The 26,842-nt window shown below is 36.2% G+C and overlaps 4 protein-coding genes across 8 annotated transcripts; 3 read left to right on the forward strand and 1 right to left on the reverse strand.

The window, feature by feature from the left end:
* Positions 1-5,430: 5,430 nt before the first annotated feature.
* Positions 5,431-9,983, reverse strand: LOC102620114 (GDSL esterase/lipase At5g45920). Of its 4 annotated transcripts, none has more exons than XM_006467614.4 (6): positions 9,574-9,983; positions 9,190-9,432; positions 6,714-6,781; positions 6,461-6,625; positions 5,990-6,145; positions 5,431-5,636 (listed from the first exon to the last, which is right to left on the reverse strand). In XM_006467614.4, the coding sequence occupies exons 1-6, from the start codon at positions 9,670-9,672 to the stop codon at positions 5,621-5,623; spliced, it is 747 nt and encodes a 248-aa protein (XP_006467677.2). In that variant the 5' UTR covers positions 9,673-9,983; the 3' UTR covers positions 5,431-5,620. The 4 variants fall into 4 exon arrangements, with proteins under 4 accessions (XP_006467677.2, XP_052288975.1, XP_024950496.1 ...); XM_052433015.1 differs by having other exon boundaries at positions 5,966-6,145; positions 9,574-9,979; XM_025094728.2 differs by lacking the exon at positions 5,431-5,636 and adding an exon at positions 5,643-5,826 and having other exon boundaries at positions 9,574-9,982.
* A 3,691-nt stretch (positions 9,984-13,674) lies between these two features.
* Positions 13,675-15,775, forward strand: LOC102619643 (pentatricopeptide repeat-containing protein At1g28690, mitochondrial). Of its 2 annotated transcripts, XM_006467613.4 has the most exons (2): positions 13,675-14,567; positions 14,673-15,775. In XM_006467613.4, exons 1-2 carry the CDS (start codon positions 13,758-13,760, stop codon positions 15,360-15,362), a joined length of 1,500 nt encoding a protein of 499 aa, XP_006467676.1. In that variant the 5' UTR covers positions 13,675-13,757; the 3' UTR covers positions 15,363-15,775. The 2 variants fall into 2 exon arrangements, with proteins under 2 accessions (XP_006467676.1, XP_006467675.1); XM_006467612.4 differs by having other exon boundaries at positions 13,675-15,775.
* A 3,699-nt stretch (positions 15,776-19,474) lies between these two features.
* Positions 19,475-20,187, forward strand: LOC102619347 (hypothetical protein). The gene is made up of 2 exons (XM_006467611.4): positions 19,475-19,731; positions 19,906-20,187. The coding sequence occupies exons 1-2, from the start codon at positions 19,619-19,621 to the stop codon at positions 20,027-20,029; spliced, it is 237 nt and encodes a 78-aa protein (XP_006467674.1). The 5' UTR covers positions 19,475-19,618; the 3' UTR covers positions 20,030-20,187.
* Positions 20,188-23,201: 3,014 nt separating this feature from the next.
* Positions 23,202-26,513, forward strand: LOC102577973 (pyruvate decarboxylase). The gene is given in 7 exon segments (NM_001288866.1): positions 23,202-23,728; positions 23,807-23,970; positions 24,377-24,938; positions 25,034-25,122; positions 25,206-25,323; positions 25,637-25,825; positions 26,133-26,513. Coding segments are annotated over 7 exon segments (1,770 nt in total). The 5' UTR covers positions 23,202-23,251; the 3' UTR covers positions 26,304-26,513.
* The last annotated feature ends 329 nt before the right edge of the window (positions 26,514-26,842 follow it).

Here is a 26,842-nt window from a genome sequence, read left to right on the forward strand (position 1 = left end):
CGAGTCGGGTTTGACCCGAATCGATCACAACCCGATCGGGTTTGTAAATTTCAAACCGATCGGGTTTCGATCCCGACCCGAACCCGAAATTTATCGGGTCGGGTCGGGTCGGATCGGGTAAAATGCCCACCCCTACTCCCCGATATGGAGCTCCTTGGACTGCTGCAGCAACCACCTTACCCATAGAATTTCTAATGACTACCCCCAACCCTGCCTTCTGGTTTGAAACATTGATTGCAGCATCAACGTTAACTTTAAAACACCCTTTTGGAGGGGTAGCCTAACGTCAACCAGCAACCTAGTTGAAAAGGATAGACACGAATAAAAAGGTTAATGAATGAATAAAAAAAGACAAAACCTAAATTAACCATAGATTGAAGCATTACGCCATTACCTCAGGTGCAGAAGTGGCCGCCGCTTTGTGAGTGGTTGTGGCTGTCACGTAATGGTTGTCAATGGCAGTGACGGCGGCTAAGGGTACGCATGATGATTGATTTGTGGGCAATTTCATAAGAATTGTGGCTAGAGATCTTGATCGATAACAGCTGATTTGTGGGGAGAATTTTGGTTGGAGATCTCCATCGATGATGGAAAGGAGAAAAACTTTGCAAACGGTACGTTTTTGGCAGAAGGCAAACAATGCATTTATTTCGGGGTTTGACCCGGTACAAAGAGCATTTTCCGCTTACAAATTCTGGTGTTGAGGCTGACTATTTGGCACATGCATTTTTTTTTACTTTTCTCCTTTGATTAATTATATTCTACCCATTGCTCAGATTGAATCTTCCTTGTTACACACACTCTATTTCTTGTTTTATCTTGATTTGAGAATAACTTCATTCATTGCAATATCGTTTCCTTTGTTTATCATTTAGCATTTTTTCCTTGGTACTATACACTATATTTTGAGGGTTATTACTCATTTTAAATTTCTTTCACTATGTATCATTTTTTTAAATTATTTATTAATATTTCTTTGTACCACTTATTCTTTATTCTTTTCAAAGAGATAAGGCCCGGACCAATAGGGTTTTACATTTACCCTTAAAAAAATCACAAAAATAGATCTAGATGCGAGTCTCATTAATATTAGCATGTTAAATTAAAAAAAAAACACACATTTATATCTTAATAAGTTCCAAATTTACGTTAAAGATTCATGGTTTAAATCCTATCTATTCAGAGCTATGTTAACTATTAATGCCTTTGTAGACCCCAAAAATATATATATAATAGATTGCAGTACTAACTTTAACCCATAGAAGATTCTTAAACAAAAAACCCATTATATAGTTCTTTTTATTTTATCTTGTATAGTGATGTTACTATTTACCCCCAAATTTACTTTCAAGTTTTTCCTGTAACAAATTTACCCTTATGCATTTAGCCCCTCAAATTTCTAATTCTGACTCCTTCTTTGAACCAATCTAAGAACTAAAGTACTTATCTACTAACCATTTGAGTTTACAACAAGATTGTAGAAGGAAATTAAATTGAGAAAATGAAAGAACACCAAGCTCATGTTATGTAGCTCAACCTTAAATTTAAAGTTCGCATCACATAAAGAAAAGCATTTCTTTATTAAAGAATAAGAAATCAGAATCACAAAGATACTATTGAGTTGTAAGGGCGGACCCATAACTTTATATTACCCCAAACTAAATTAAATAAAAAAGTACATCAAATAAGGAAGACATGAAAAACCCTATAAATATATACTTTAAATAAAAATAATTATATAAAAAGACTACAAAACAAAAGATAATTCAAATATTAAAAAAAAATTATTTTTTAATTATGGAATATAACATTGCAACATATATTAACATCTAATTATATAAGAATTAATAAATCAATTAAGAATCTCAAGTTAGAATAAATCAATACATGTAATTATAATCAATTAAAAATTGTAAATAGAACTTTATATTTGAAAAGTACTTAATTACCAAGCTTAAATAAATTAAACAAGTAAAATTTATTCATCTTTTAAATTAGAAAAATATTAGTCGTCAAGAGTTTCAATAATAAACTAAACTCTAACCTAGCAAAAAAGTATTTGCGCGCCGTTATTTCTTTGCCAGACACTCTTACTCTCTTTAAATACTCAAATTTTGTTTTCTAACTTATCCTCTTAGTTAATGTAACTAATAAATAAAATCTCAACATTCACATAAAAAAATTATGAAATTGTTAATAATTTTTATTATATTTTTTTTAGTATTTTTAATACTAGTGACAATGTTATATTACATTGACATACTTTTTTAAATTAAAATTTTTAAAAACAAATTAAAGTAGCAATAACATTTTAGACCCCTAATGTTTTCAATCTATTCAATAAATATTTAATTTAATCATTTTATAAAATAAGTCATTAATTTCAGTTGGAAAAAAAATATAATTGAATTAGGGGACATATTTAAAAATAAAGTAAAAACTATATTGTTTAATGAAATTTGATGAAAACATAAAGGTAACTGAATTAGGAACTTATATAAAAATAAAGTAAAAACTCTATCCTTATATAAAATTAATCAAATAAATGATTTTTTTCTACACTAGACCAGACTGTAGCCCAGCTATAGGTCCCCCATTGTTGAGTTGTGTCCCATATTGGCTAATAAAGGGAAAATATTTGGGTTTATAAGGAAAATAGGTCATTTCATCTAATATGTTAGTCTTTTGGATTGAATACTTAAAAATCTTAAGGCACCCCCCCCCCCCCCCCCCAACAATTGATATGACCCTAATAATCATAATGTGGTGGTAGAACAACTCAGATGTGTCAGACGAAAGGACGAGGTCCGACAGTGGTTTTTTTTTTTAAGGGGAACTGTTGAGTTGTGTCCTATATTAGCTAATAAAGGGAAAATACTTGAATTTATAAAGAAAACAAGCCACTTTACTTAATAAGCTAGTCTTTTAGGTTAGATACTTAAAAATCATAGGTCAAGCCCTCAACGAATACTATTAGACTGAGATTTTTCTACAACAAAATCTCTTCCTTAGTATTTCCTTCAACCAATATAATAGGATATGATGTCAGCCAACCTCATTTCGGCATAAAGTTGATGAAAATTGATGGTCAAATTTGTAGTGTGGCTGCTATTACCAATTACTAGCAAGCGAGCTCAAGCAAAATTCAGATTCTGCAATTTTGTCCATACAGCTCTCGCGGATTCGGACATGCATAATAAAACTAGTGGCGCATGGTGGAATAATTAAGCTCCAAAAAAAATTTAGTATCTACGACAACCTTATGACGGGATATCCATTCATAATCAGTTGTTCCAAATCATAAAGTACACATAAGGCCAAATTTAATTTGTGAATACTGACTAGACATTCACGCCCACATGCAAAAATCAGCATGACCATGCAGATGCGGATACCATAACTCCACCTCGATGTATTTCTAAATTTACATTTTGTTGACTACCTTCTCTTTTTAAAGTTTCTTCTCTTTATCCTAAAGTAAAGAAAATTATTAGCTGTCGCCAGGTCACCTTAATTAATTAATTAATTAATCCAACTTTATCTAGTATGACTTTCTTAATAGTGATTAACACACATATATATACACTCATCCGCGTATATATCCCTCTAAAAAGATGAAAGAGATCTGTTAGGATTTGGCCAGAGCCGAATTTATACTAAATTAACGAAACAAAACAACATCATAGTAGCCAATTTAGGAATCAAAGACAAGCACTTTGTTCTTTAATAAATTGAAATTGTGCAGGTCAATTCTCTCCTAATACGTGCAATAATCTTAAGTGGAAATTAGCATCTGGCGTAATAATTTAAAACAAATGAAACTATAACATGTGAGATTCGGTAAGTCTAATTAAAAGTTGTATCTCTCTCAAAATAAAAAATTGTAATATGGGTGAATAAAGGCAAATCAATTTTTATATTCACCCATTTTCTTTACATTCAAATTCAGATGGTCAGTTAAAATAAACTACTTAAAAATTATTCGGACAAAGCCTCCACCAACCTTGATGGTGCACAATATCTGTTTAAGCTTTTTCTTAATTAATGCTCAACAATATCCAAACTTTACAGTGAAGGGCAGAGGATGAGTAGACAAACAAGTTTAATTGGCGATGAAGGATATTTTGCTGCAAAATTGAAACCAACGGTGCTTCAGTGGGGACTCGGGAAGTGATTCGTGCAATTTAAGGTAATGGGTCGGTTTGTGCTAAAAATTAATTAATGAATTACAATAATATTAATTTCAGCCAAAAAAGAAAAAAAGACAACAGCCAAATTGAATTTGTCAGCATATAGACGCCAGTACCATTATCAATTCCAGTGCTTTAAGATATTGGAAGTTTCCGATGCATTTGGTCTATATATTAGAGCCTATATGTCACCTGCCTGCTACTTCATTGCGAAGAGTTATTTTACACTAGAATTTGCTGCCAAGATGGCTAATACAATTTCTGTGAAAAGTTCATTAATGATCATACTAATCCTTTCAGTGTTTGTGATAAATTTGGAAGGAATTAGTTATCAAGGGCGTAAACTAATTATGCAGAAAAGAATTGATAGCCGTTCCCTTATAGGTGAACTAGGCTATGATTTGTCTAAGTTGAAGCATTACAGGAAGGATATGACAGAGAGAGTTGCACCAGGAGGGCCGGATGGTCATCATAACTCTCAACCAACGGCACCATTGCCCTAATGACTAAATGATGTTGCAGCGATGGCTCTACTGGTCAGCCTGCCGCCTGCCTGCCTGCCTGCTATTAATTCCAGTCGTTTCAGCCTTGAGCAATAAATAATTAAAGCTTTGAATGTTGATGTGCCGTGATTGTCTATTTTTAATTTAGTCATACATTGGCTAATTGGCAACCAAGCATCATGTACTGAGGAACCAAGTGTGACCAACTTATTGTGATAATATCCATGAATCATGAGTAGTTTAGATCAACATTATCATTAATTGTGTTTTCATACATTTTTATCATTACGTAGTCGTGTTTTGTATTGGGGAAGGTTATATTATATTATATGTATTTCTTTTTCTACATGTGTTGTTCTTATCAATAACGCGTACACTCTAGATACATTATCTGCGGCTTATGTGTCTAGTAGGTCACTTTTTGAGTTGATATACATGAGACGAGTTTGAGTCATGGGCCCACGTCTTTTTAGAACCATAATTGATCATATCTCTTCTTGACGTTTAAACCTGCTCGAGATAGGCACATTGTTACAAGATTTATTGTTTTATTATTCTCTGATTTATTCACAACCAATTTTAAGGTAAGAAAGCTAAGATGAGGAGCGCACCATCTTCCTAAATTAGTGGCTCCTATTGTAAACTATCCTTAAATATGTAACTCTACATTAGACTTCCTCTATATCGTAGGGAAAGGGAAAAGAAAACTTCCTCATAGCTTGTTGCAAATCTTACCATGAAGAATACTATGTTGGATAGAGTCTTAACTAAAAAGAAAAGAGAAATGAAAACTGTCTGCCAATTCTACAAGTCTTCTGAAATATTATGACAGACATTTGGCTAAATGAAGAGAAAAGGAAAAAAAAAAAATTAATAAATAAAAACTGTCAAATAGAAATTTGGAAAGCTTCAGCATATTGGAGATCGTCACTTGAGGCCTTGCCTGCAAGTAGAAGTTTCCGGATATCAATCAAAGTTCGTTTGCATAATTTTCTGGATTGTACGAATACTGATCTTTCATCTAACTGATCAATACATGAAAGCTGGATCCTCAAATATCTATCGCAAAATGCATAATATTTGAAACTTTCTAACCATATTATCACCATTCACCAATATGATCTGTTTTGCTTCTGGCATAAGAAAAGAAACAAACCAAGTTTTTCATCAAAAGAACTGAATTTGGAGCCAGACCCAGGGCTAACATTTTCCTATGTATTAATTATGCTGTTTATAATATACTTTGTGTGATGATATCAAAAGTAACCTTACAAGAGCTAGAAGTCCCGAGCTTACCCCTCAAAAGCCTTGAGTGGGTCATTAGGATCAATCTCAGATATCATTGGGAGATCAACCGGCAAATTTTCCAGACTCAAGCCTTCCGTCTTTAGCTTCATTACCACTTCCTCGAAAACAACCCTATTCCCAGTTTCATTGAGGTGCAACCCATCACTGCAATTCCCATCGTAGAAAATTATCACATAACTAAATCACTCAGCTCTATTTTTATATGAATTTGCTGAGTGAAACAATTTTACAATGTATCATAATTGATTATGATATTGATACATCCAAGGCATATTTCTAAAGCATATAAATTTGTCGAATCAATATATGAACCAGTAAGATAATTAATGTGGTAGACGCACAATCTTAGAGCTTCTATTAGTTTTGATATAGGGTTCACATAAAATCCACCAACGTGGTCTCATGCTTGTATCAAACAATTAATATATTTAATAAGCAAAATATGATGAATTAATATACCTTAGATAAGCTGTTTTCCAGTCTGCTAACTGCTGCATTTTGGTCCAGAGATCCACCACAGGGAGCCCACATTCTCCAGCAACCTCAATACATGCCTTGGCATAAGCACCAGCTGCCTCATTTGTCCTCTCAGGCAGGCCCGTTGGATTCTCCACATAAGGATGTCTGCCATCAGAGTTAGACAGCCGATCACTTTCAATAAAACATCAATAGATAATAGGACATTAGAGAGGCAAGCATGGTGAAAACATACTTAAGGCGAGCCTCTTCATCGATTGGAGGAGGAGTGATGAGGAGAACGAGAGTATTTGGCCACCGATTCTAAGACACAGCCAAAAGAAAAATTTATGCAAACACATTTGGGAATCTAATTAAATCAAATGCAAACATATTTAATAACATCTAAATTTAACAGCCAATTAGCGTCCTTGAATTGAACGTAGTTACTATGACTTAACTAAAATGTGATTACTCAACAACATAAATTTAGTAATTAATAAAGGACAGCAATTTCCTAGATTACCTTTCATACGGGGCATGAGAAAAACAGTTTACAATCTCTAAGGCTTTGAACCTAATTATCGATGGGATGCATTTGGAAGGCTTCTCGCTGATCAATTGAATCATCAAATCATCGACCTCTGTGTTTCTATACCATGATGGTTGTAATGGTTTCTATAGCTATATAAGTTTTTTTTTTGGTGGCTTTCTTTGAACGTGGTTTATTTATTTGTTTTTTTGAAATGTATTTGAATGCAATTTTAGCATTCTTCTATGAAATTTCCACTTTGTTTGTTATATCTTCATGCATTTAGTGAAAGGTAGGGCTCATTACATCTCTTGACAAGGTGCCATTTTTTTATTTCTACACAAACTTTCCTTACCAAAGCCTGTCAAAGTACCAAGTCGCTCATCAACATGCTTTAGAAGCCAAATCAAAGTGATTACACTTTATATACAATTAACTAAACAACCTGGTTATAACGGTATAACCTATTGGAAAATTCAGTGATAGTTAATAGACAAGAAAAGCAGGATTCTTGATTACATTACATGTATAAATAAAAACTGAGTTTACAAAGAGAGCTGATTAATATAGGAATGAAGTAAGTAGTGTAGGCATGTTTAATTTTGTGTACTAATAATTAGGACTAGTTATTGAAGATCTCTTAGCTAGTTAGAATTATGGATTCTTAAACGGCCAATAACGAAGTGTTCAAAAATATAATCGGTATCACATGCTACAATATATGTGTGTGTGTGTGTGTGTGTATACATACACTATCAATGTAGCTTCATACCTAAGATGACAAAATCTTCTACGGGTTTGGAGCTCCACGGGGCTCCATCCTAAATGGAAAAAATATTGATAAGTTTTTAGGGAATGGAATGAAGGAAATAATCTCAAACATTTAATGGAATGAGATTTGATTTTGTACTCCTCGCCTATCCCAATCTGCACATATATAAATATATATATACTTTTTAGTAAACTAGTTCTCATGTGATAATTCTCTATACTCATCCCCACTTAATTTATTGGGGAATGAGGTAGGGGATCAAGGACCAAATTCTAAATAGGATGAAGAGTGGAAGAGACCTTCTCACAACCACCCCACCCCCATTGCCATCCCTATTCATACCAAATTTGCTTGAAAGCCAAGTATCCTACGGAAAACTATTTATGAGGATAAAATGCATGCATGAATTACAGAACTAGTAGTGTCGCATGGTACAATGTGAAGTAGAGAACTTATTTTCCTAACGCCACCGTAAATAAGGCAAGCTATTATAGTGACAGAGGGCGTAAGGTATGGGGGACATGGCCACCTCCTGCCTCAGCTACGTGACTTATGTATGATATCAGTCACTTCATATAAATGCGAAATCATTGTAGACCCGCAATCGATGGCACGTTCAAACTCAAACTATATGGGTCCAACTACAACCCACAGATTAAAGAAAGAAAATAACAAATCTTTTTTTTTATATGAAAAATATTGCTTATATGCTTTAATTTCAAGTCATTACATGATATAATATAACAACTTTGGGCCACAACGCACCAATTGAAATTAGATGTAGCCAAGAAGGGGAGCTATCAAAACGACAGCTGTGATAATGTACTTAATGCCAATAATGAATCTTTCAACAACAGAAATAGGCCAAGTTTTAAAAACAAAAGTAATGATATGCTTACTACTCGAGTATCAAAATTTTTATTATAAGAAAAATAATAAAAATTTGTCCCTTATAAATATTATATTAATTATTATACATATATCATTATTTTTTTTTCTATTTGATGAACATATATCGTTATTAAAACAACTGGGTCTCCTTCTCTCACTCTCAGGTCAGCCACCACGCGCTTCTTTTGGCACCAACTAGAGTCTAGACCCACTTGTCATAGCCATTTCTGACCATCCAAACTCACCTTCCTCCACCAAATCAACCAATTTATTCAAACTCAGTAACGTTACAGGTATAATTTTTATTTTTAGTTTCTTAAATGGCAAGCAATTAAGAGGGCGCAAAAAAAAAAAGTTGCGAACTTACTGAACTTTCAAACTATTATATTAATCTCGGAGTACTTCCCTGGTTCCTTATCGAAATTTGAATTATAAAAAAATTATAATTTAAAAGAATGAAATCGAGGATATTCTATATATGTAGAGGGAAGTGGGTGGGCACAGATCGAGCAAGAGAGAAGGGGAGAGGGAGTGGACCTTGAGGAAGGAGACAATAGAGTGCAGATTGTGCTTGTATTCATGAAGCGGCACGTGTTGAAAGGCACCACATCTGTCGGGAAGGCAAGCGTCGTTAGCTCCAAAGAACACCGCCACAGCTATTGTGCTTACTCTTTCTCTTTCACTCTCGCTCTCACCGTTCGCCGCCGGCAAAACTCGCTCCATCACCTTCACCGCCCATCTCGTGTTGTACCCACTGTACCCTCTCAGCACCACATCAACCTGCAGGCAGTGCAATTCAAGTATTGCATATTAATCCATTCATAAATAACAAAAGATCGTATAGCTACAAACTGTACACATACATACATGCATTCATAAATAATAAGATCTAGAAATTGATTGCATGTATATGCTTCTCACCGTGCGAGAGAAATGGTGAGCAAGGGAGGCACCCCAGCCACCGTATGTGAAGGACGATTCAGTTATCGAGTCACCAAAAAGATAAATCTTTGGTCTCATCTTTATTGCTTTGGCAGTGACACAACCCAAGGTTTCTTGATTCTATATATTAAAACAAATTAGATAACAACATATACTGCTTCACATCACTCTCGCACATGCAACAAACTAACAAACAATATATTTTAAAAACACTTGAAGAAGAAACCGTTTTGCTTCTGGGGAGCCGGTTGCGGGAAATAAATAAAAGCCAATTGTTACAATTTTAATTTAGTAGTTATAGCTTCTCACCAAAAAAATAAATAAATAAAAAATTAGTAGTTATAGACGTCAGTGCTCGTCATGATGTTGCACTACAGGCGAGAAAAGGGCTAATAGCCTCTATAATTGGTGAAAATCACAGGACTGCCACTGTTAGACACATCTTTGGTGACATCACACGACCCGTGGATTAATTAATTCATATTACTTGCATTAAATTCCCTGTGATCTTAAAAAAAAAAAAAAAAAAAAAAATTCTCTGTGATCTGCCTCCGCCGCAGAGAGAACGGGGGAACAAACATCGATTGAGTCGCCGGCCAGCCCTTTTTCTAAGCTCTCATCGCATCTAATAATTACATGGGATGGGACGGTGGGTATCATAATTTTGGATTTGGTCATTGATTATTGTTAGCGTATGGGGTTGTGATGTCCTCCTCCTCATACCTACATTTTGTGTGGATTTCGGATTCTTTATACAACTATTAGATAGATAATTTATTTATTTTATCTAAAATTTGATTAGATTTAAATTATCTAAATTTTAGATAGAGTTAAATATCAGAATTTAAATTAGACTTGACCTACATTGCGAATGATTAAATTTAAATTAATTTAAAATTTACGGTAATTTTAAAATAGACCTAATTTCGTAATGCTCCATTCTTTTCTAACACCGACACATAAAAGTTTAATACGAGGGTCTACCTATAGTGCAGCATTGAATAGTACCATAATTTATTACCCAACTTCGGTTGAAAACGGCAGGTTTTTAATTTTTTTTTTTGTTTTGTGTTCTTGATCTTACGCGTTTTTGTTCCTAAATTCTAATTTATTGTTGGCCACATTTTTGAAGATAGATAATACATAAAAATTTATAAAAATAATCCTAAAACTTTTAAATATTTCAAAATTGACCTCTCTAACTTTTTTCTATTTCTATAAATTTTCCATTTATTTACGCTGGCCCTGTGTGCCGTATTATAATCTTTACAAAATCTAATGAGTGTTTAATTTTAAAGTGGTATCTTAAAGGCCACAACGTAAAAGCATTGATGATTCGTGTAGTCTTGCCTAGGAATAAATGCTTTTACGTTGATTTATTTACATTTAAAAAATTCAGATTAACTTTTCATTTAAAAAATTTATATTTTATAACTAAAAAATTATATTTTACTTGTTTGAATAATATAAAATTTCTCTTTGCCAAAATGTAAACAAACCATTGATTTATTTACATTTCGGTATAAAGTAATGAACAAGAAAGAAAGCTTTTGATTGAAGTCTTGTTTAACGCTAAAGTTAGATAGTTATAGGTCAGTTTGGAATTGTGATTAAATAAGTTGTTTGGACTGTGCAGATGAAATAAGTTGTTGATTAAAAAAGTAACTTGTTGTTTGGTAAACTGTGTTATTGCAGTTGCTGTAAGTTTGAAAAGTAGAATACACGCGTTTGGTAAATCTTATTATGAAAGTGTTGTTGTATTATATAATGACCAAAATAAACATAATTTTAATTGCTTTTATTTTATGTTTAATAAATTATTTAAACATATTTTTTTTAAATATGTAAAATTACATTAAAAAACTCAATTAAGGAAAATCTAAAGAACTCCATAATCTATTACATAAAATATGATAAAACTTTATACGTTTACATAATATAAATAAAATAAAAAGTAATATGTATTACATTCACAATAAATTTTTTGCAATAAAATTTCTCAAATTTTCCATTTCTTGGGATCTAGAGCCATTAATATTGTGATACTCTTCTTGACTATTATTATCTCTTTCTATTCCTTCATCAAAGATGAAAGTAGAATAATTTTCAATGTTGTCAAAATGAAGATCACATTGCGCATGTCTCCTTATATAATTGTGCAACACCATGGTTGCAATGACTATTTTCACTTGTTTGGTAAATGGATAGTTGGACATATCTCTTAAAATCTTCCATCTTTTCTTCCATACTCCATTAGTGCATTTAATAACACTTCTAAGCAATGAGTGAGCTTGATTAAATAATTCTTGATAACTTGTGGGTTTATCACCTTAACGGAACTCTGGAATGTGGTATCTTTCACTTTCATATGGACCTAAAAAATAACTGATTTTGGGGTATCCCGCATCCACTAAATAATATTTTCACGTTGAGTAAAAAACATGCAAATTTGTATCATAATATTTTAAAAGATTAAGTTATAATTCAACTTAAATACTTTGTAAAGAAAAATATTAAAGAATGTACTTAGTTATGATTGTAACTAAATTGTGGCGGTAAAAAAATATCTAATGATTTATATATTAGGGTTTATGGATAAGTAAGATTTAATTGTCTTTTTATTAAAATACTAGGGTTATAATAGACATTTTAAAAGGGCGTAGTAACTTATTGAATAAGTTGCTTATGAAAAGTAACATTATACCTGCTTTTTAAAGTTGCTGACGAAATGGAAAAAATTATGAAATAAGCTGTTTTTACAAAATTTACCAAACTCTATTTTTTTTAAAAAAAATTATGAAATAAACAGTTTATTGAGTTTCAACCCCAATCCCAAACGGGGCCATAGTTTAAAAATTATGACAAAAGTCTTTAACAAACACTAGTTATTATAACTTGAAAGTTAAATTGATATAGAGTGTTTGGTCTATCTTATTCTGCAAATATCATTAAAGAACAGAAATAATACTACTTATATCAAAGACTATTCAAATATGCTCGGAGTTTGGTTTGTTTTTGTTTTTGTTTTTGCTTTTTGGTCAGAGCTATATATATTTTTTCACATGAAAGATGAAAGTAACTTTCACTAATTCAATGCATCATCCACTAACTGACACCAAAAGATGAAATTGGTCAAGTTTAGGCCTCAAAAGCTCAATTGATAGTATCCCAATGATGAATTTAGATCCAATACTAAACTAATTTACTACATATGTATATATATAAGAATGTACAATTAAGATTTAATTAATTTTATATTCTTATCTAATAACTACTAATTGTGTATTTTAAAAAAATTAATAACATATCAACTAAGGATTGAACTCCTCAGTTGTGGGCCGTTATCAAAGCATTAACCAACACTCGAATGGCTGTTGCAGAAACTGCGAATTGCTTTTGCTGCTTAAAGCAAGTTAGCTAATAGCCTAATAACATACCAGTAGTTAGGGATGGCAAACAGTGGGCTTGGGTCGGGCTTTTTTCAAGTTCAGGTCTAAGCCCACTTCAAGTTTTGCATGTTGCGAGCCTGGGTTGGGCTTGGGGCCGGACTTTGGCTTTATTTATTTTAAAAAAATTTAAATTATTATAAATTTGAAATAAATTAATGATCAACAAGTTATTATAATCATTAATACATTAAAGAAAATAAATATTTCAAAGTAAAATAATAAATAAAGTAAATAAAAGCTCATAACTTCAATTTTCTTTAATACTACATTCTCTAATTTAAACGCTCTTTTAATTAATTAACACAAAAGAGAGAGTTTAGTATCATAATTTTAATTTTTTTAATAATAATTGATTTATAAGTGAAGAATCTAAGTTTTCTTTTTGTATTTTTAAATTACTTTTCAATTTTAATTATAATATTCTAATTTATAAATTTTTTTTTTTTAAAAAATAGTGAACTTGGACCTAACCCAGATTTTTTTTATAAGACCCTTATCAGGCTCATGTGTGAGGGTTGGACCGAAGCCCACGAACTTAAACCGAGCCTAACTAAGCTTGAGCCGGCCCGAATTTTTTTACCAACCCTACCAATGGAAGGCCTCTCTAAGAGTTGTAGTAATTTGTAATCAACCCTGTTGGCCGTAACCTTAATATCGCACTTGATAGCGGTTGATGCCACGCAAGTACATATGCAATTGCAAAGAAAATGAAACATGCCAAATTTATCCAGAATCAGATCGTCCGTTTTCTCATCAACTCACAACCGTCATTACACGCTGGTCCCACCAAATCAGACTTTCCCTCCCAAACTACAAAACTATGACAGTCTCTCGAACCCGTTAACTGCCACCTCACTTCCTTCAGCTCTTCAACACTATATCAATTCGGATACACCATTTTATGGCCTAAAGATTCATGCTCATATAACTAAAACTGGGGTAAAGCCCAACACCAATATCTCCATCAAACTCTTGATATTGCATCTGAAGTGTGGCGCCTTAAAATATGCGGGCCAAATGTTTGACGAATTGCCTCAACGAACTCTATCGGCATATAATTACATGATAGCTGGGTATCTAAAAAATGGGCAGGTTGAAGAATCGCTCAGTTTGGTGAGGAAATTAGTTTCTTCCGGCGAAAGGCCCGATGGGTATACGTTTTCAATGATTCTAAAGGCGTCTACTTGTTGTCGCAGTAATGTTCCCTTGCCGCGGAATTTAGGGAGAATGGTACATGCCCAGATACTGAAATGTGATGTCAAGGCTGATGACGTGCTCTATACAGCGCTTGTCGACTCGTATGTGAAGGGTGGGAAGACTAGCTATGCGAGGATTGTGTTTGATATGATGTTGGAGAAAAATGTGATATGTTCTACATCCATGATTTCAGGGTTTATGAGTCAGGGTTTTGTGGAAGATGCTGAAGAAATTTTTAGGAAGACAGTCGAAAAAGATATTGTCGTCTACAATGCAATGATTGAAGGTTATAGTATCTCAATTGAGACTGCTAGGAAGGCTCTTGAGGTTTACATTGATTTGCAAAGGCTTAGTTTTCGGCCTAACATATCAACTTTTGCTAGTGTAATTGGAGCTTGCTCTGTGTTTACTGATTTTGAATTTGGTCAACAGGTTCATTGCCAACTTATTAAGAATGTGTTCTTTGAGGATGTAAAACTGGGAAGTGCTCTTGTGGACATGTATGCAAAATGTGGAAAGATTGATGATGCACGAAGAGTTTTTGACCACATGCAACAAAAGAACGTGTTTACATGGACTTCCATGATTGATGGTTATGGAAAGAATGGGAATCCGAATCAAGCACTTGAGCTCTTTTGTATGATGCAAGAATGTTGCGTCCAACCCAATTATGTTACATTCCTTGGTGCTCTCTCGGCTTGTGGACACGCCGGTTTAGTTGATAAAGGCCGTGAAATATTTGAGAGCATGGAGAGAGATTACTCAATGAAACCGAAGATGGAACATTATGCTTGTATGGTCGATTTATTGGGACGTGCCGGGAGTCTCGAACAAGCGTTAAAGTTTGTGTTGGAAATGCCTGAGAAACCTAATTCTGATGTTTGGGCAGCTCTACTTAGTTCATGTAGGCTGCATGATGATGTTGAGATGGCAAATATAGCGGCTAATGAAATTTTTAAGTTAAATGCTAATGATCGGCCAGGGGCGTACGTTGCACTATCCAATACTTTGGCGGCTGCTGGGAAATGGGATAGTGTGACTGAACTTAGGGAGAAGATGAAGTTAAGAGGGGTACTCAAAGATACTGGCTGCAGCTGGGTTGGTACCGAGAGTGGTTTATGAAGTTTCATGTTGGAAAATACCTTTGTAAATCAATGTTTAGGTAAAAATACCTTTATAAAAACCACTCATCCTGATTTCCCCATCACTCTTTGGAGAGTTCATCTGTTTCAGATGAGGACTTGAATGCATCAGTCTCGCTGAGCTTCGTGATGAAATTTGTTGGAATTATCAGGATGAGTGGTTTTTATAATTTTTAGTGGGCAAGATGCTCACTAGATTGTTGATTAATTGGCGGAGCTTAAGCTGTTGTCATAGATGAAAGCCACACGGGATAATTTGCAATTCTTGTTAATCCTATGCTCTGAGGAAAGTTGTACTTTGATTTTCACAAATGCTTTTATAGTGATTTCCTTTACTTTACGTATACAAATAATTTTCAATAAAAAAAATTGGTTTTATCCTTTTAACATTAACTTATTATGTCTAGCATTAAAGAACCTTCATTGTCGGTATACACTCTCCTCTACCAATAAGATTTGAATTTTCTTTGTTTGAATTATTGAATACGATTATTTACAGCTCATATAGGCTGTTGCCAACCAATCTCATGCCAAAATGTTTTGCTTTGCATAGTCAAGTTGGGCTTCTGCTGAAGAAAATTGGGTAGGTGTACAATTTATAAACAATAATGTTAGTTATTTTAATATTTTCAAGTTTTAATTTAAGTCATAGTAATATTCATCTGTCGGATAATGATTAAGTAATTTTAAAAAATATAAAATTTATTATTTAATCAATGAATGACATGTAATATTTTAGTTTAAATATTGAAATTTTTAACATTATTATTTATGGATTGCATCAAATGCCCAGTTTTCTATAGGAGAATCCCAACCTAATCATGAAAAGCAAACATCTTGGCATGAGAGCGGTTGGCAATGGGCTATAAAAGCTGGAAATAATCATATTCAATAATTCAAACTAATAAAATTCAAATCCTTATTGCAAGAGGATAGCGTATTGTTACGGTCCGCCCAATTCGCTAGCCCAATTGCCCATAATTTCGGGCTAGAGAGCCAACACAAGGCCAAGAGTGCTAGCTTGGCCCAATTCCAGAACATTCTAGGCAACTCTAGCACATGAGCTTGTAAATACTCTAGAATTCTCCATAGAATTCCAGCACATGTAAATATCTAGAATTCTAGGAACATGGTAGAATTCTCTAGAATCTCTAGAGCTTGGCAAGCCTCCCCTATAAATATGGGATGGCATTAGGCATTTGTATCCAACAAACACTACAACAAGCATTGTAATCTCTCTTTGTGCAATACAAGTTTCTTCTTTGGCTCAATTGCTCTCTTCTCTATTCCGAGAAGCTCTAGGCTTACTTAGCAACATTCGGCAAAGTTGTCTAAGTGCCGCACGGGTTAGCTGCGCAACATACTCATCCCGTGACAAGTGGTATCAGAGCTAAGGTTTGCACACACGCAAGTTAGCTCACGAAGCAATGGCCAACCCTTCGAACGTAGCACAAGAGGGTGTTGTTGGTGTGGATGTTCCACCGGAACCAAGCCGCGGCCGAGAGGGAGAACGCGCCCAAGGCAAGACTCGCGGCAAGTCCAAGGCCCCATCCGTGGATGCGTTGGAGCCTCGTGTAACCACTCTCGAAATCGCATTGTCCGCCGCTCAAGATAGCCTCGAGGGATTGGAGGAACGAGTGGACGGTCTCGAGGGGGAATACGCCGAGTTCACGGTGGCAACCAAAGCTCTCATCCAAGAGCAAGTGAACACTCTCCGAGGTGAGTTTCGTTCTTTTCATGATGAGTTGCTAAAACTTCGTAGTTTTGTTCAGGACGAACTACGCGCTGTCCGTGCGGAAGTGGGTGAAGTCCGCTCGGATTGGGCATGGCACAAGCGCACACTCTCCTCAAGTCCAGCTTCCGCAAACTCGAGTGATGCGCGCCGCATTGACGTGCCAAAGCCTGACACTTACGATGGCACACGCAATGCCACAGTCGTGGATAATTTCCTCTTTGGGCTCGATCAATACTTCGATGCCATGGGTGTCCGAGATGAGGCATCGAAAGTGGGCACTGCACCCACCTATCTTCGAGGCGCTGCACAACTATGGTGGCGTCGCAAGCATGGCGAGATGGGCAAGGGCATTTGCACCATCGACACTTGGGCTGACTTCAAGCAAGAACTCCGAAAGCAGTTCGCCCCAAGCAATGCGGAGAAGAAAGCGCGAGCGCGCTTACGTCGCCTCAAGCAATCGGGTAGCATTCGGGACTACATCAACGAGTTTACTACCCTTATGTTGGAGATAAGCGACATGTCCGACAAAGATTCACTCTTCTACTTCCAAGATGGCCTCAAGGATTGGGCCAAGACCGAGCTTGATAGGCGTGGTGTTCAAACACTTGACGACGCCATCGCCATTGCGGAGTCGCTCACCGAATACTCCGCCCAGCTCAAGGACAAGAGGTCTAGCTATGACCAAGGTGGGGGAGAGAGCCATGAGGACAACAACCGCAATTGCAAGGAATGGAGCAAGAAAAAGCCTCCAAGCGGCAAGGACGGGCAAAGTAAGTCCGAGAAGCCACCCAAGCCTCGAAGCCCATGCTTCATTTGCAATGGCCCTCATTGGGTACGCGACTGCCCGGAGAAAAAGTCGTTGAATGCCCTCGTAACACAACTCAAGGGCCAATGCACACCAACTACGGAAGAACCCCAACACAACTTGGGTTCGTTCCAACGCCTTAGCACACTCGTGAGCCAACCGCCAGAACCCACAAGGAAAGGGCTCATGTTCGTAAGTGTGCTCATCAATGGCCGAACCGTTCGTGCGCTCCTTGACACCGGAGCAACGCACAACTTCATCTCCGAAGAAGAGGCTAAATGTCTAGGCCTCAAGGTAACGCAGCACGGAGGCACCATCAAGGCTGTAAACTCACCCGCCAAGCCATTTGCGGGAACCACACGAGGCGTACACGTTACGCTTGGGACATGGAATGGGAAGCTCGACTTCTCGATTGTGCCGATGGATGACTTCGCAATGATCCTTGGCATGGAATTCTTCGACAAGGTACATGCCTTCCCACTTCCAGCAACAAACTCCCTTAGCATCTTCGATGGGAATAAGGCATGCGTGGTACCGGTCGAGCGCGCACAACCCACAAAAAAGGCGCTCTCAGTCATGCAGTGCAGACGAGGATTCAAGAAGAATCCAGACCACTTGGTCTCCATCCGGCAACACCACAAGGGAGAGGATTCCGAAAGCCCTCCAAGCCAAGTCCCACAACAAGTACGAGCCGTCCATGACAAAGGCAAGGACGCTATGCCTCCGAAGCTCCCACCGAGACGAGTGGCTGAGCAACGCACAAAGCCATCCGAGCATAAGGGGTTGCGGAAACACAAGAGGGGACGCCGCAACACCAACCGAAAGAAGGAAACAACCACAAGCGGAGCAAGTGGCGGAACCTCCCCAAGAGTGAAGCACACGAAGACTAACGACAAATCACGGAACAAGTCCCCCAAGGAGCAAGGACGAGATCGCGACGAGGACGCCGCGAGCTTAGGTGGGGGAGGATGTTACGGTCCGCCCAATTCGCTAGCCCAATTGCCCATAATTTCGGGCTAGAGAGCCAACACAAGGCCAAGAGTGCTAGCTTGGCCCAATTCCAGAACATTCTAGGCAACTCTAGCACATGAGCTTGTAAATACTCTAGAATTCTCCATAGAATTCCAGCACATGTAAATATCTAGAATTCTAGGAACATGGTAGAATTCTCTAGAATCTCTAGAGCTTGGCAAGCCTCCCCTATAAATATGGGATGGCATTAGGCATTTGTATCCAACAAACACTACAACAAGCATTGTAATCTCTCTTTGTGCAATACAAGTTTCTTCTTTGGCTCAATTGCTCTCTTCTCTATTCCGAGAAGCTCTAGGCTTACTTAGCAACATTCGGCAAAGTTGTCTAAGTGCCGCACGGGTTAGCTGCGCAACATACTCATCCCGTGACAGTATGCCAAGAAGGAAGGTTATTTAATAGGAAGCAGCGTGGGAAAAGAGGATTGGTAGGTCATCTGTCGTTCCCGTCAAAGACTTGTGGCTTGGCTTTGTGTAGACGGCATTGCGCTGTTATAATTATTATTATTATATACATAAACTACAATACATGCACATCTGTTGCGTAATTGCGTTCTAGACTTCTACCAGTCCTCGTCTTATTAGTTCTTTTATCCTTTTTCTTACACATTATATCACATATAGTAACTAACGAGAAGGTCAACACAAAGACGGAGAAAGAAGCAATGTGTTGCGACGATGATTGTCAATGCAGGCCTTTGGGGTTCCTTTTGGGGCTCCCCTTCGCCTTCCTCTCTCTCCTTCTCTCTATCGTCGGCGTCTTCATTTGGATAGTCGGGTTAGTCTCGGCCATTTTCTTATTAACAATCTTTCTCTTTTCTGATGCGAATTAATAAATATTGATGTGATGTCGTGCTTCATGCTCGTGATTGTAAAGTTCTCTCTCACACACACACACACACGTATACACATATACATAGAATGAATGATTGGTAAAATATATGGGATGCAGGATAGTGTTGAGTTGTATATGCCCGTGCTGTATTTGCGTAACAGTGATAGTGGAGTTTGCGCTGGCGTTGATCAAAGCTCCCTTTCTGGTCATGAAGTGGTTCACCGATCAGATTCCTTGTTGATCCTGGATTTCAGAGCTTCCATTCGATCATATTTCATCGGATTCGGATGTAGCAGTTGACTGTGGAACTTGGGCTATTTTGATTATCGGCCCATCTTGATTTCCGTTGTTTTTTCTTTTGTATATTTTTTAATTATTTATTTTACTCTTCTCTCTCTATATTCAGTCGTTTGAATCATAGTTGCAACAGTTTGTGTAGAACTTTTTTTTTTCCTTTTATTTTCATATGGTAGAATTATAATCTTAAAATTATTATTTAATGGATGAAGTGACACAAAAGACTTAGAATTTAAATTAAGAAAAAGGTACTTATACTCCTAATGATTAGGGCAAAAGAAATTAAAGATTGGTTTGAACTTTGAAAGCTCGAAAATCAAAACCAAAGGTTTTTGCTTACTTTCATGATATCTTAGAGGTTTTACATCCTTTTATACATCGCGGCTTAGATAAACAAAACACAAATAAGTACTTATTTGATTTCATGAGATATTTAATTGTTTTAAATGTCAATCATTAATGAATTACTGATATATTTACAATCAGACATTCATTGAATTAGAGTCAACGTTTTATCATTTTCAATATTTGAGGGACGTCTACTTTTATTTCAAGAAGGAGAAGATTGCTTTCACTCAATTATTTTCTAATAATGGAGAATGAATTTTAGCCCCCACAATGCTTTTGTTGGGGTTCCAACTGCTACCCTCACAATTGTAAGGGTAGCGGCTCTACCCTTCGGCCAAAGGTTGAGTGGCGCGATTATATAGACTTAATCATTTAACATAAATAAAATAAATTATCAAGGGTTGTAACTATGGGCAGCTCTTTCATTAATCTCATGTAATCTCTATTATATACAATTTTATTTAAGACAAATACAAATTGAATTAATTCCACTTATTTGCTTTGATTCTTTTTCGCTCTATTCAATTCTATACAACTGATGCACAATCTTACTAAAAGATTAATCTTTCTTTTTTCATAATTATTATTTTTTATTTTGAGAAGCTAGTGATTTTAACTTTTGTAGAAAGAAAAGAATGAAAAATATCAAGATTACAAGTAAATTTTAAGAGTAAAACAGATTGAAGAAAATTATCAATTTAATTGTTTGCTAGCTACTGTTCGTGGTGATGCTGCCAACTAAATAAACTTCCCTGCACAAGTAAAAGATTACGTGCTCGTATGTATTAGAGTTGATCATCTGCCAATGAGAAAATGTTATACATAATCAATAATGAATGATTATATTTGCCATCTACTTAGACCCCAACTCAAACTAAATTAAAGCGAACTGGACTATAAAAGTATTGGGTTGAAACCCAATCTTTGGGATGAACTTAATCCGGCCCATACTAACCCCCTACGTCCCTATCTAATACAATGAAAATCACTTTTAACTTTAGTCTGGGTTAAGGCCCAATACTAGAACTTCTGACGGATTGGTGATATTTGACCTTTTTATTTTTCCTCACAATTCCTCATTTCTCAGTTAGCCCCACTCAAAATTTTGAAATAATATTTGTCTTATTATACCTCGTTTAAACTTTAAATCCTTACTTTACCTTTGTTATAAATTTTATCCCTTTTTAATGCACGGCACTGTAGTAAAACTTAAAAGATATGATTAAAAAGGAAAATAAACTAGAATATCTTATAATATTTATATTTTTTAATAAGGTTTATCGATCGCTGACAACTATAAAAGAGATTCTGTTATTAAAACATTATAAAGATGATGATATTCACCACGAGTTTAATCATAATTGTGTGCTAATTTCCTTTTGAATCTCTATTTCAGTTGTTTTTTCTTTGAACACCTGCTGGATCTCCATCACCTCCTTCATCGTCGTGTTTACAAAACTCAGGATTTACGGATTGGGACATAATTGTTTACAATCTTCCAAGTGTTTGTTCTGGCTATTGGATGAATAACATTCTTTTTTGCATTGAAACATCAAAATTGCTCAATTTAGTTAATATTGGAGTTCGAATATTGTTCTTCAATATTCGAATGGAATATTAAATTATTAGTGACTTTATTCAACTAAAGGATTAAAAGATAAACTTGAATACAACTCCTATCAAAATGCCTAGCATCTTTACGGCGTTGTTTCTGCACTACCCATCCGTGCCACCATCACCAAACGGTCCATAAATCATGATGTGAGAGAAAATTTAACTAATTAAATCATCCGCTATTAAATGACTTCTTTAGCTGTTAGTGAGTTTGCATCTCTGAATTTCTTTCATGATTACAAAAGTAAAATATATAATGTTTGAGATGAGATAATGATTCAAGAAACTAACAGAAATTATGATTTATAAAATTAAATTAACACTTAAATATATTTAAAAGTTATTCATTCTTATAAGTAGTAATTTCATATAAAAAATAAAATAAATATTAATAAAAAAAAATCGATATAATTTAGTAAAATAAAATGAGTGGTCAAATATCATCAATGTTTCTGAAGAGTTATCATAACTTTGAAGCTCTAGAATTGTGGAATTTAACTATACGACGCCGCCTGTTCTGTCGTCGGTGAAAAATCTCCAAAAGCTCGCTTTATATTTTTCTTCACTAAAAAGAAACTTCTCATTTGAGTCAGCTACATTCATTCTCGTTCCAATTATACGCAGTCGGTAGTTTACAAATTGAAGCTATGAATAGTGGTGGTGGTGGGATCCTGGGATTCGGAACAATGAGTCAATGACCATGCAGCTGCGTTTGGGCATGCGTCAACGGTCAACCTCCGGGACCTCTGAATAATTAATTAATTAATTAATTAATTAAAGATTGTTTGTGGAATTGTAAAACTATTCCTGGTTTTCCTTTTCAAATTCCACAAACAAAAGAATAAAGAAAAAGGGAATGTCCAAATTTCCAAATCAAATTACGGCAAAACCACTGAAGAGAAGCAGAAACAATGACATCACCTTTAAAACCACGCACAGTTGTTTCATGTGAAAAGGAAAACAACGGCGTTTCGAATGGGTGCTTCTCTGTCACCACATTTTATAAATTATTATTTTGCTTTGAATCGATTGTTTTGTTAGTCTATTCACTTGAAAAGAAACCAGCCCACAGTTCACGAAGACCCAACCAATCACAGATTCACAATAGACAATACTCCTATAATAACAGCCCCCACTTGCGCCATCGGTGGAACATAAGAAATTGAAAACAGCTTCGTTCTTGTTATACAATATACGCTTACACATGGACACTGCAAACGCAATGGGCTCAACGGGTCAACCCGGCTCAGCTCCAGCTCCAGTCCGCGGCGGGGCCTCCGTCGGCACGCTAGGCCGGCACCTGGCGCGGCGGCTGGTGGAGATCGGCGCGAAGGATGTCTTCTCGGTTCCGGGAGACTTTAACTTGACGCTCTTGGATCATCTCATAGCGGAGCCGGAGTTAAACTTGGTCGGCTGCTGCAACGAGCTGAACGCCGGATACGCCGCCGACGGCTACGCACGCTCCAGAGGCGTGGGGGCCTGTGTGGTGACGTTCACTGTGGGTGGCCTTAGCGTCTTGAACGCCATTGCTGGCGCTTACAGTGAGAATTTGCCCGTTATCTGTATCGTCGGCGGCCCTAATTCTAATGATTATGGGACTAACAGGATCTTGCATCATACCATTGGCTTGCCTGATTTCACCCAAGAACTTAGATGCTTCCAGGCTATCACCTGTTCTCAGGTACTAGTTAAAATTTGATGTTGGTAATTCTTTACGGAATTATTTAATTAATTCGAGATGTGGGATGCTGACACGCAGGCTGTGGTGAATAATCTGGGCGATGCACATGAGCTCATTGACACAGCAATCTCTACTGCTTTGAAGGAAAGCAAACCGGTTTATATCAGTATAAGCTGTAATTTGCCTGGAATTCCTCATCCCACATTTGCTAGGGACCCCGTCCCCTTCTTTCTTGCTCCTAAGTATGAACCAACACTCTCTCCTTTGCATATCCTTTTGCTCTCTATTACTCATAAGCATATTTTAGTTAATTAGCATCTGTAGAAAATGAAAGTTATTTGACATTCTACTCTGTTTCATATTTTGATTTTGTTTGCCCATCTTTTGGTTCGGGGCGGTAGATTAAGTTGTCATTATTATATCCAATCTCCCACAAAATGAAATTTCATCTAGTGAATCATAGAACACAAACTCTTTTTTTAACATGTTTGTTGAATTGATTTTCAGTTAGCTCTTCTTAATCATATTAGTGGGAGCATTTATCTGTGGTGTACTCTTTTCAAGTAGAATTTCTTTTCTAACATAGTATTCGTTTTTTTTTTTTTTAATACTTACTTGTAGAGATTTCATTCTTTACATCTGATGTAGGGTAAGCAATCAATTAGGATTAGAAGCAGCCGTGGAAGCGACTGCTGATTTTTTGAATAAAGCTGTGAAGCCTGTCCTTGTTGGGGGCCCAAATATAAGGGTTGCTAAGGCACAAAAGGCCTTTATAGAGCTTGCAGATGCCACTGGATATCCAATAGCAATTATGCCATCTGGTAAAGGGCTGGTGCCGGAGCATCATCCACATTTTATCGGGACATACTGGGGTGCTGTCAGCTCCAGCTTCTGTGGTGAGATAGTGGAGTCTGCCGATGCCTATGTTTTTGTTGGCCCCATCTTCAATGACTACAGCTCTGTGGGATACTCGTTGCTGATTAAGAAGGAGAAAGCAATCATAGTGCAGCCTCATCGTGTAACTGTAGGCAATGGTCCTTCCCTTGGCTGGGTTTTCATGGCTGACTTCTTAAGTGCATTGGCTAAGAAGCTAAGGAAAAACACTACAGCGCTGGAGAATTACCGCCGCATATATGTCCCTCCTGGCATTCCAGTGAAGCGTGCGCAAAATGAGCCTCTTCGAGTCAATGTTCTCTTCAAACACATTCAGGTACTGCATCATTATCATGATATAAACGATCATACATTCAGGTACTGCACAGCATTAAGAGAGATATTAACAAAATTGTTGTTCTTGTTAAACAGGACATGCTGAGTGGAGACACTGCAGTAATCGCTGAAACTGGAGACTCTTGGTTTAACTGTCAGAAGCTCCGCCTCCCCGAGAATTGTGGGTAAGCCAGGATCTGTCTTTAGCAATGTATTCCTATGGCTTTTATTATGAGCAGCAGCAATTTTGATTATCGATTGCATCCAGATATGAATTTCAGATGCAGTATGGATCCATTGGCTGGTCAGTTGGTGCCACCCTAGGATATGCTCAGGCTGCTAAAGATAAGCGTGTGATTGCTTGCATTGGTGATGGAAGTTTCCAGGTGAGTGACATAATTTTGATACGAACAGTAAGGAAAATTAGTTTTACAATGGAAACTCCTCTTCGTGTAAACTGATTCCAATACAAAGAGACTGAAATAGGAATATAGTTCTTGTAAAAGAGTTACAATGGGCTAAGATTTATTCCATTGCAACTGAAAATTTTATAACAATGGAAGTTCCATGATTATAAAATTTGTATGCTAATAGAGTCTAATGAGATCTGTGCTTGTGAGTAATGACGAACTGTAAAATTTTTTGTAAATTTTCCTAGTTTTGTTCTGTCAGTAAATAATGTTATCTTCATCTACTTAGGTAACTGCTCAGGAGATATCAACGATGATTCGATGTGGACAAAGGAGCATCATATTCCTTATCAACAATGGCGGGTATACAATTGAAGTAGAGATTCATGATGGGCCTTACAATGTGATTAAGAACTGGGATTATACTGGCCTGGTAAATGCCATCCACAATGGAGAAGGAAAATGCTGGACTGCCAAGGTTAGCATATATAAAATGTGTGTATGCTACATTTTGATGGAGGAAATGGATAATCAGAATTGTCAGATGATAAATTGGTTACGATTTCTACTCTCTCATGCACCCACCACTTTATCTTGTTCATCTCATCATAAGTATTCCCGAACATACGAGGAACTTCCAAAATTTTGCTCTCTTTGTATTGATAGATACTGAAACTATATTTATTCTATGATAGCATTTTACTTACAATTTTCCAAAGGTTTACCTTATGAATGAGAACTGAGAAGATGGATTTTACATATAAGCTGTGGTTTATAAAATACAGGTGCGGAGTGAAGATGAACTAACAGAAGCAATGAAGACAGCTACTGGAGAACAAAAAGATTCTCTATGTTTTATCGAAGTATTTGTGCACAAGGATGACACCAGCAAAGAGCTGCTGGAGTGGGGATCCAGGGTTTCTGCAGCCAACAGCCGCCCTCCAAATCCTCAATAGCACTTTGAAGTGTTGAGGATTTTGAGTTTCTGTTATTTCAACTGCAGTATTCTTGGCCTATATCCTAAAACATGTATCAAAGCTAGAAATAAGAGAGAGAGGATTGTTTGATTTAGATGGTTTCCCACCTATCTGTTGGCAGCGATCTGGTTTCTGTTGTGATTATGCATTTGTTGTTATCTGTTGTGATTATGCATTTGTTGTTATGTACATTGTACAATGGCAGAGATATTATAACTGACGAACGTTGATGAAACAAGCTTGTTGTCTATAATTGAACATGAAGTTTATAAATAAAGTTATTGAATGGAGGTGACCTCCATCTTGCTGCAAATTGATACTGGTGAGGTTTTTTATTTTATTTTAAATTGTTCGGATTTGTAGATGAAGATTTAGAAACACACAACATTACTCAATTTGTGACTTATGCTTTGGTGTCTTCTACTTTTATGTACGCGCGACTCCCTATCAAAGCCTACCGAAACCTGGGATCCTGTTCTTTGAGAAGCAACTGCATTTTATAGGTTCAATTTTTAATA

This window comes from Citrus sinensis, chromosome 2, assembly GCF_022201045.2.
Source record: "Citrus sinensis cultivar Valencia sweet orange chromosome 2, DVS_A1.0, whole genome shotgun sequence".
Classification (NCBI taxonomy): Eukaryota; Viridiplantae; Streptophyta; class Magnoliopsida; order Sapindales; family Rutaceae; genus Citrus; species Citrus sinensis.